General features: G+C 43.4%; 1 protein-coding gene across 1 annotated transcript; it reads left to right on the top strand.

The window, feature by feature from the left end:
- LOC105159291 lies at nt 1171–1830 on the top strand. The gene is made up of 2 exons (XM_011076302.1): nt 1171–1420; nt 1619–1830. The coding sequence occupies exons 1-2, from the start codon at nt 1171–1173 to the stop codon at nt 1828–1830; spliced, it is 462 nt and encodes a 153-aa protein (XP_011074604.1).

Genomic DNA, 9787 nt, shown 5'->3' with positions numbered 1-9787 from the left:
CTACCACTACCCATGCAGGGAGAGTGGTACACATGGCACAACCACAATGCGACACCACGGAACCTCTGGAAAAGACTGGACCGTATGTTGATAAATGATAGATGGATGGCACGGTTCCCTAACACATTATACTCGGTCCTTACACCACGCACTTCAGACCACTCACCGATGGTACTAAATGGGGACCAGCAGTAGCAATATGGAGGCATGTTCCGATTTGATAACTACCTCGCTCGCTCACCTGAGTTTATTCCTAGTGTGCAGAATATATGGCAACATAACATTTTTGGTACGCCTATGTATCCTGTGACACGCAAACTCAAAGCATTGAAAGCAATCTTCCGAGAGCAAAGGAGGAATAAGGGGGATCTATCGCACAATGTCCAAATGGCGAAAGGGTTTCTTGAAGCAGCACAACTACTTGTTAGCTCAAGAAGGCGAGATGAGCTATACATACAACTAGAACACTGTTGTCGACTCGTACTGGCCACAGCAACAAAATTGGAGTAGATTATGTTAAATCAACGAGCGAAGATGCAGTGGATGAAGGGAGGTGATCAGTGCTCCCGAGTGTTCTTTCGGAAGATTGCCCAACGAAGAGCATCAAGGAGGATTTTCCAGATCAACGATGACCAGGGATCCACTCACACTGATCCAGAAGAAGTTATTAATGAGTTTGTCACATACTATCAAAACCTGCTAGGAGGAGATAGACGAAGAGCAAGTATTGACATTCGGTTTCTCAGACCGTGGGCCAGGCACATTCTGAGTAATGAGGAGTCTACCGCTTTACTACTACCGTTCACACCAGCAGATGTCAAACAGGCGGTTTTTGACATTGCTGAGGATAAGGCCCCAGGCCCGGACGGATACTCATCGGGCTTCTTCAAAGCAGCATGGCCTATAGTTGGACAAGAGGTGACTTCGGCAGTACTGGACTTCTTTAGTACAGGCCAACTTCTGAAGCAGATAAATACTACACTTTTGGTGCTCATACCAAAAGTACATTCCCCTATGATGGTTAGTGATTTTCGACCCATAGCATGCTGTAATGTGCTTTATAAGATCATTGCAAAGCTCATTGTCCAAAGGTTGAGTGTGATAATGGACAAACTGATCAGCCCATGCCAAGCGGCTTTTGTGCCGGGATGAAGCAATGGAGATAACATCATGCTAGCACAGGAACTATTTACGGGATACAACCAGACTCGTCTACCTCCTAGATGTGCTTTTAAAGTTGACATCCGGAAGGCATATGACACAGTTGATTGGGATTTCTTGATAGTAGTCATGGAGATGTTTGGGTTTCCTATTACTTTCGTGAAGTGGATTGAAGAGTGTGTGACAACACCTTCATTCTCTGTAGGGCTAAATGGGAAGCCCCATGGATTCTTTCGAGGAGCCAGAGGACTTCGGCAAGGTGACCCTTTATCACCCTACCTATTTGTGCTTGTGATGGAAGTCCTACACTTGGGCTTCCTACAGTTGATTGATCAGGAGGAGATATTTTCCTATCATTGGAAATGCGAGGCCGCCAGGATCTTTCAGTTGGGGTTTGCAGATGATGTGATATTATTTTGCCGTGCTAATATGGACTCTCTAAGAATCTTCAAAGCAGGTCTGGATCGTTTTGCCGAATGGTCGGGTCTCAGACTGAACGTGCAGAAAAGTCACCTGATTATCTCACGTTCAGCGCAAGCATTGCGTGAGGAGATGTCGGCGCTACTCGGATTTCAGGAAGGGGTTCTTCCAAATGAGGTATCTGGGGTTACCACTTATATCGTCTCGACTCACTATTGCAGATTGCCGTCCACTATTAATGAAGATTGACAAACGGATTGCTGGATGGGAAGGTACCACTATATCTTATGCTGGTAGAGTACAAATTATTAAATCTGTACTGATAGCACTGAGTCTTTATTGGGCATCGGCATTTATATTACCGAAGAAAGTTATTACTGAAATCGAGAAAAGATTGCGAGATTTCTTGTGGAAGGGAACGACGAATAGTGGTTATGCCAAGGTTGCGTGGAAAGATATATGCCGACCAAAGGAGGAAGGAGGACTTGGGTTTAAGGACATTAGTACCTTGAACTGTGCATTGTTGACAAAAAACTATGTGATGTCATTAGATGCGACAGGACATCGATCTGGGTTGAATGGTTGTACCAGGGACGCCTACAATGCACCTCTATATGGACGATTACGGACCAAGGCGGCTCATGGGGATGGAGGAAAATCCTCCGATTACGGATGTTTCTCCGAACTATGGTGGACTACCGGATTGGAGATGGGAGGAATTTCTTCTTGTGGCAGGATCTGTGGCACCACCTTGACTCTTTCCCACGAGGACCGAGGCTACTTGGACTAGATGAATCATCCAGACTCAGCACGGTGATTCATGAAGGAGTATGGCAATGGCCGCTTATCACAGATCTAGAGTGTTTGGAGATTACACATGTACTACCCACTATTTTTGGAGGGAAAGACCGTATAATTTGGAGATTTGAAAATGGTCGACCAACAACACAGGCTATTTACGAGTTATTCGACCCACCAGGACCGAAAGTAGGCTGGTCTCCACTACTTTCGGGATCACTTAAAATCGCACGTCACATATTTATTCTATGGCTTGCCATCCAAGGCAAGCTGGCTACGACAGATAAACAATGGCTTGCTCACCTTGGCCCATGTATCTTATGCAATGAAGGAATGACAGAGACACGTGCACATTTATTCTTCCAATGCAGATTTAGTCGAAGATGTCTCACGGAAATTTGAAGAACAATACGGTTCTTGTGGCCCAATAGAGAGTGGAAAGATGACATTACATGGGCTTCAAGGAGATGGAGGGGTAAACACATCATCAACATGTCTTATAGACCACTACTTGCATAATGTGTATACCACATTTGGACGGAAAGAAACCTGAGACGATTCGATCACACTGAGAGGACGCCTACCACCATAGCATTACTGATCATTGAGGACATTAGACAGCGAATCCATAGCATCACACTAACTAGATCAGTCAACACACGTGCTTTATATCGATTATGGCGAATCCCTTGGCCTGTCGAGGGATAAACCATTTGGGGACCACATTGTTGTTGTACTGTACCATTTTTAGTTAATGAAACTTACTTTTACCCAAAAAAAAGCATCACATCCCTGCACAAGTTTCAATTCCAAAGAAAGAAAAATCATTGGTATATCAGAACCCACATCAATTTAATCAATAAAGACGAAAGCCATCTCAGTCTCAGGATAAAAACAGCAAGTACAAGAAAATCGAAGCAGATAAATCCCATGACAATGAAGACGACGGACCTTTCTTGGTCTCTGCATTTTTGTTCTTCAACGAGATAAAGAAGCACAGAATGAATATGAGAATGTTCATCTTCCTCATGGCCTGCCGCTTCAAGGATTGAAATCGGCATCTTCTCTTGCTGTGGTTTCTTTCACTTAATTCTTTGATCGGTTCTTATCTTTCTTCTCTCTCTCTCTCTTATCTCTTATCCCAAAGAAAACCACCCACAAGAACCAGAGAGAGTGGTGAGTTGCAGAGTCTCTTAAGTCAATTGTGGGAAAGTGGCGGGAAATGGGACACTGAAAAGACCAAAGTGCCCTTGTAACTGAAAGTTTGTTGTAGGGGTTTGAGAGATGCAACTTGTGAAGGGATGGGACAAGAATGCCCTTGAATCTGTTGGCTAATTTAGGTTGATCCTAGCTGTTGATTACATATGCTTGAAGATGAGACCATTGCGTGCATGGGGCCTACAATGGATGGACATGATTCTATTAGAGTTATTGATATCTTTCTGATGTGCTATTACTAACCTTACCTGCCTAGCTCCCTTGAAATAAGGGAACTACCTTGCTTCAGCACACGATTCGGAAAACAAGCTCAAATTGAGCTTTTAGCTATATAAACGCTGCCCTAACGAGTGGGAAAAGAGATCGGTGGTATCGATGTGGATGAAAGGCAGAGATGAGAGCGAGAGAAGATGAGTGTAACGAAGCCTGAAAGGTAAAGGCGGAGCTCCATCTGTAGCTGCAGAGAGAAATCCCTGCACGAGAGAAAGATTTTGATGAGTCCAGGCATGAAAGAACAAAAACATCTTAGTTAGGATCGTGAATTATTAGTTTGAGTTCTGGGGTGGAACTATCTTATCTAACCGAGCGATAGGGCTCCGTTCCGTATAAAGTTTATCATGACGAATGTGACGATTCATTCGATTGAGAGGTTCAATGCCTTTTGAAACCCTCCTCCTCATTTAGATTCCTACTCCTGCGTCGGGAGTTAGAATATCAATCCGTCCCTTTCTTTATTACTTGAAAGGAAGTCTTATTGGGCCCTTTCGGGATTTCATTCTTCTTGTCGGCTACCCCCTCTTAGTTTTGAGTAGGCGTTTGGGACTGGGGATTCTACTGAAGAAAGGGAAAGAATAACGATTTTGACTCCAGCTTTAGTCCCTAGATCGAGGAACAGATCGATGTACACGACCTTGAAAAGGAATCGAACGTGAGCCTTGCATCGACCAGACTGACCATTTTCACCAGCCTTTACTTTTTTTGGGTAAATGTAATTTTCATTAAGAAAAAAAAAATTGTATAGTACAACAATTTGATCATCAATTGGTTTCTCTCTCGACAGGCCAAGGGATATGCTATAGTCTATATAATGCTCGTGTACTAACTGACAAAGCAGTGTTGATACTGAGGATCCTCTATCTGACGTCATCGATGATCATCATACCAATGGTGTTCGGTGTCCGTTCAGTATGTTCAAATCGCCTCAGGTTCCTCTCTCTCCAAATGTGATAGACACATGCTGCTAGTAGTGAACGGTAAGCTATGTTGCCAATGTGCTTTCCTCTCCATTTTTTTGTCGCCCATTCAATGTCTGTTTCCCAATCCCTATTGGGCCATTGGAACCGAATTCTTCTCCAGCCTTTACTTTGATCTCCTGCCTTTCGACATATGGGGCAAACGTCAGCCCTTGAGTAGGGAGGTCAGTATGAATCAGAAACTTCACATGCAACACCACCAGCTCATTCCACAACGAGCCCCAAACATCCATACTATAGCGCACTTCGCGAACACGAAAGGAACCACGGGATTAAACGAACCAGGATCATTCTACATGAAAACCAGTCGCAATGAAAGATATCTAAACTTAAGGCTGATATATTCATATGCAACTTCCGGACATCCGATACATACAGAAAGGAGGAAAAGAAAGCCATAGGCAGCCAATCCCCGGCCCATGTTCAGGGTGGGATCTATACTTGAGTTCAAACTGAGCTTCTCAATTCGTTAGAGTGAACCCTCTTTCTCTACTTTCTTTACGGCTTGGTCACTCACACCAGACCTCTTCAACCATTATGAGATTTCCCCAAGCTCGAACTGAACCATGGAACCGGCTTGATGAACCTCGTTCAATCTACACGCATAGTGAATCCCTTCTTTTTACTTGAATTCGCGTAGAAAGTTGAGTATTAGTAATAGGGATCTCAAACTAAGATGAGTGGGAACTCCGGCATTGCCTTACTTACGCTTTTTTATTGAAGCGCACCCTGACTAATGCTAGTAAACAGTTATACCAACATTTTCATTCCAAGTCGAAAGCCCAAATCAAATAGAAAGAACCCGACAGCTAAGCTAAAAACTAAAGGATGAAAAGGCGAAAGTCAAAGCGGAGATTTGAGCATATCACTCACTATGGTGAAAGTCTCTTTTCCGTGGTTGGCTCATTCGCACAAGGTGGTACAAGCGAGTACGAGTTATGCACATTCATTCAATCTAGATCCCTTCCGAGGCTCGATGTAATTGAGTTCCTCACTCATTCTTCTTTCTCTTTCTCAGTGCCACTTGCAAGTGATTTCGTGAGAAGTACTCCTTCTATACGTCTAAAGCAAGGGAGGGAGTGAGCCTTGTAGCCAAGGCGATCCATCTCTGGAACTACTGAGATTTGCTTTTCTGACAAGACAGTTCTCATCAATTTCATTCCATAATCTATTTTTGGAATTTCACTGAGAGAGCCTTAAGGCGAGTGATCCTATGAAGAGTGATATTAGCAAAGCAAGTTCTTTACTTGCCTAGATCCTTCTGCAACTCCTGGATTGGACGTGTAATTGCTAAATCGAGGTGAGTTTGATGCTTTGGGTTTGTGAAGTGAGCTCCCTTATTCTGACGAAGAGAAGTTCAATCAGTGGTTTGTACCTCTAAGGAAATGTAGGTTGCCTATCGTCTTGGGATGTAATCTGGTGAGATTACTTTAGTATCTAAACTGCGTTAGCTGATCCATGGGTAGAACCCCCCTTTCCACTTTTGGTGAGAATCTCCCAATAGAATTTGTCACCATAGGAAACAGTTGGAATTGCTCTCCTTCCCATGCGCCTCTACTACTCTACTAGTAAGTAGTTTTAACTCATTTCTATGAGCTTTTGGTTGGCATTGAGGGGCTGGAGGTCAGTAATTACCCTCCTATTTTAGCCTAATGCTTAAACTTCTTGTCTGGAACACAAGGGGGGACTTGTCCCCTAAAAAAAAATAGTGTTAGGCAACTGATCTCAAGGCTCCACATTGACCTTCTTTGTCTTGTTGAAACAAGGGTCAACAAATACCAAAAAGTGCCTTCTATAGTTTATAGTTCCTTTCATTTTTCCAAACTGGTCCTTCTTGCACAATATCCATTGCCTCTCACCTTGGTAGAATTTGGTTACTTTGGAAAGATAGCTTGGATGTAACAGTCAATTCCATTACAGCTCAAGCTATCCATTGTCACATCTCTAAGTCTGATGGGCTCTTCTCTGCCTCTTTCATCTATAGTTTCAATAAAGATGGAGATAGGAAATGTTTTGGGGATCAATTAATCAGTTTCAGTTCTAGTCTAGGAAGTCAGCCCTCGATATTAATGGGAAATTTGAATGTGATCAAACACGTTTCTGAAACCAATTGTCCTAGTGACCTCAAGGTATTGCTGATTTTCAAGATTGCCTGCATCAAGTGAGTTATTTGACCACCCTTTTCTTGGTCCTTTCCTTTCCATTTGCTACCTTTTTTGTGCGTCTCGTGCATACAAAAGACTTTCAAGACCTTGCTTTTCCTTCTGGGGGTTTCCTGTCCTGGGTTGAATGGGAAAGGACTGCTTCAAGCCATACAAGAACTTCCCCTAGGGAAAGAAAGAGGCTCGATGTAATTGAGCGGGAGAAAAGAAGATAGCGACTGGACTCATTGACCTAAGGCTGAATTGATGACGAGGAATGCCAGCCAGCAAGAAAGTCAGTCTAGTCTGTCCTTAAGCCAGACAGCGAGAAAGTAAAGCAAGTAAGAGGCATAGGGTATTACAGACAGCGGGAATGAATTCTATTACTTGATTGACATTGACAGATATGTGTACCACACCGAACAAAGAATATGCCGATATGCTTGATGTACCAGCCAAGCCAGCTCGACCGTATACAAGAAATTCGCCTTTACCTCAGACAGAAGAACAACTGATTGAACAGATGACCGACCTAGAAAAGGAGGCCAACAAGTGGATTGAATCTTTTCCAGTCTAGAGACTGGCGGATTACCTTCGAAAGAAAGGTAACCGAAAATCCTTCTGCTTTGGACAAGATAAGTGGATAGATGAGTTGAATAATACAGGGACAGCTAGGCGAGGTTCCCCTTTGATATCTCCCAACCTAAAGGCTTTATTCAGAGATGGGTCTTTCAACCGCCTACTCTTTCGATGAAGGGTGCACTACAGGACAATCGGTACTAAAGAGATCAAATGGGGGGATTTCGTCGATATTGAGTCGACTATAAACTACTCACTTGCTTGGAACCGTCGTTGTGTATGGGAAAGAGGGGTTCTACCTATGGTTGGTTGGGAAAGGGTGAATGGTCCCAAAAGGGGTTTTACCGCGGACTTCTGACCATTCGCCGCTTCTACTGCATGGGGACAGGCAAAATCAAACAGGAGGTATGTTTCGATTTACAACTACCTAACACACTCACCTGAATTTATCCCCAGTGTGCAGAATATCTGGCAAAATACAATCGTTGGGGTGCCTATGTTTGCGGTAACACGTAAACATGAAGCATTGAAGCCGGTCTTCAGAGAGCAAAGGAGGAAGAAGGGGGATTTGACTCTAAACGTTCAATTAGCTAAAGGCTTTCTAGATGAGGCACAACAGCTGGTAAGTTTAGATAGACAGAATGAGGCCTTTCTACTACTAGAACACTGTTGCCGCCTGGTTTATGCAAAAGCGGCAAAACTAGAACAAATCATGCTGCAACAGTGAGCCAAGATGCAGCGGATGAAGGGGGGTCACCAATGCTCCCGAATTTTCTTTCGTAAAATTGCCAAGAGAAGGGTGGCAAGGAGGATACTGCAGATTAATGATGACAACGGGACCATCCACACTGAACCAAAAGAGATTATCAATGAATTTGTCTGTTACTATCAAAATCTCTTGGGCGGTAACAGACGTCAGATAACGCTAGATATTGGCTTTCTCAGACCGTGGGCAAGACATATTCTTTCTAATGAAGAGGTTGGCCATCTTATATTGGCGTTTACACCGGATGATGTGAAGCAAGCAGTATTTGACATTGCAGATGACAAGGCCCCGGGACCTGATGGATACTCATCAGGATTCTTTAAAGCAGCCTAGCCAGTGGTGGGACAGGAAGTTACAAAGGCGGTACTAAAATTCTTTAGTACCGGTAAACTACTCAAACAAGTCAACTCCACACTTTTGGCACTAATCCCAAAGGTACACACTCCTATGACTGTTGGTGATTTTAGGCCAATTTCATGCTGTAATGTGTTATACAAAATTATTGCGAAATTACTTGTCCAGCGGTTGAGTGTGGTACTGGACAAGATAATTAGTCCCTGTAGGGAGCGTTTATCCCAGGGCGTAGCATTGGGCACAATATTTTGTTGGCACAGGGACTGCTCACGGGATACAACTAGGTGAGGCTTCCACCTCGTTGTACCCTAAAAGTCGATATCAGGAAGGCATATGATACTGTACAGTGGGATTTCCTACTTGCGGTCTTGCAATTATTTGGATTCCCCCAAACGTTCACTAGGTGGATTGAGGAGTGTGTAACAACGGTGGCATTTTCGATTGGTCTTAATGGAAACCCTCACGGTTTCTTTGCAGGAGCACGTGGATTAAGATAGGGTGACTCTATCGCCCTATCTCTTTGTTCTCGTTATGGAAGTCTTGCATTTGGGATTATTGCAACTTATTGAGCAGGATTTGCAATTCTCTATCACTGGAAATGTGAGCCGGCCAAAGTCTTCCAGTTGGGATTCGCAGACGATCTCCTGCTTTTCTGTAGAGCTGACTTGAATTCACTCAAGATCCTCAAGAGGGGGTTTGGACCAATTTGCAGAATGGTCGGGACTTCGGCTGAATGTACAAAAAAGTCATGCCATTATCTCTCGATTGTCACAAGGTTGGAAGGATCAGATTTTAACAATTATGGGCTTCCAAGAGGGCCAACTACCAATGAGGTACTTGGGTCTCCCTCTACTGTCTTCTAGATTGTCTATATCCGATTGTCAACCACTTCTATTGAAAATTGATGCTCGCATTAAAAGTTTGTTTCCCTTTTATATTAACTTGTAGGTAATATTACGCTTAGCAAATTTATCCCACAAATTCTTGGGTCTAGACCAACGGTTGGGTCATGTTTCGTCGAATTCTGACAACGTTCAAAAGTAAGCTCTTTTGCACGATTTTATTGAAGCAAGTTTTTTTTTTTTCGGTAAATGTAA

Source organism: Sesamum indicum, linkage group LG3 (genome assembly GCF_000512975.1).
Source record: "Sesamum indicum cultivar Zhongzhi No. 13 linkage group LG3, S_indicum_v1.0, whole genome shotgun sequence".
NCBI lineage: Eukaryota > Viridiplantae > Streptophyta > Magnoliopsida > Lamiales > Pedaliaceae > Sesamum > Sesamum indicum.
This window is presented reverse-complemented; position numbering and strand designations above follow the sequence as displayed.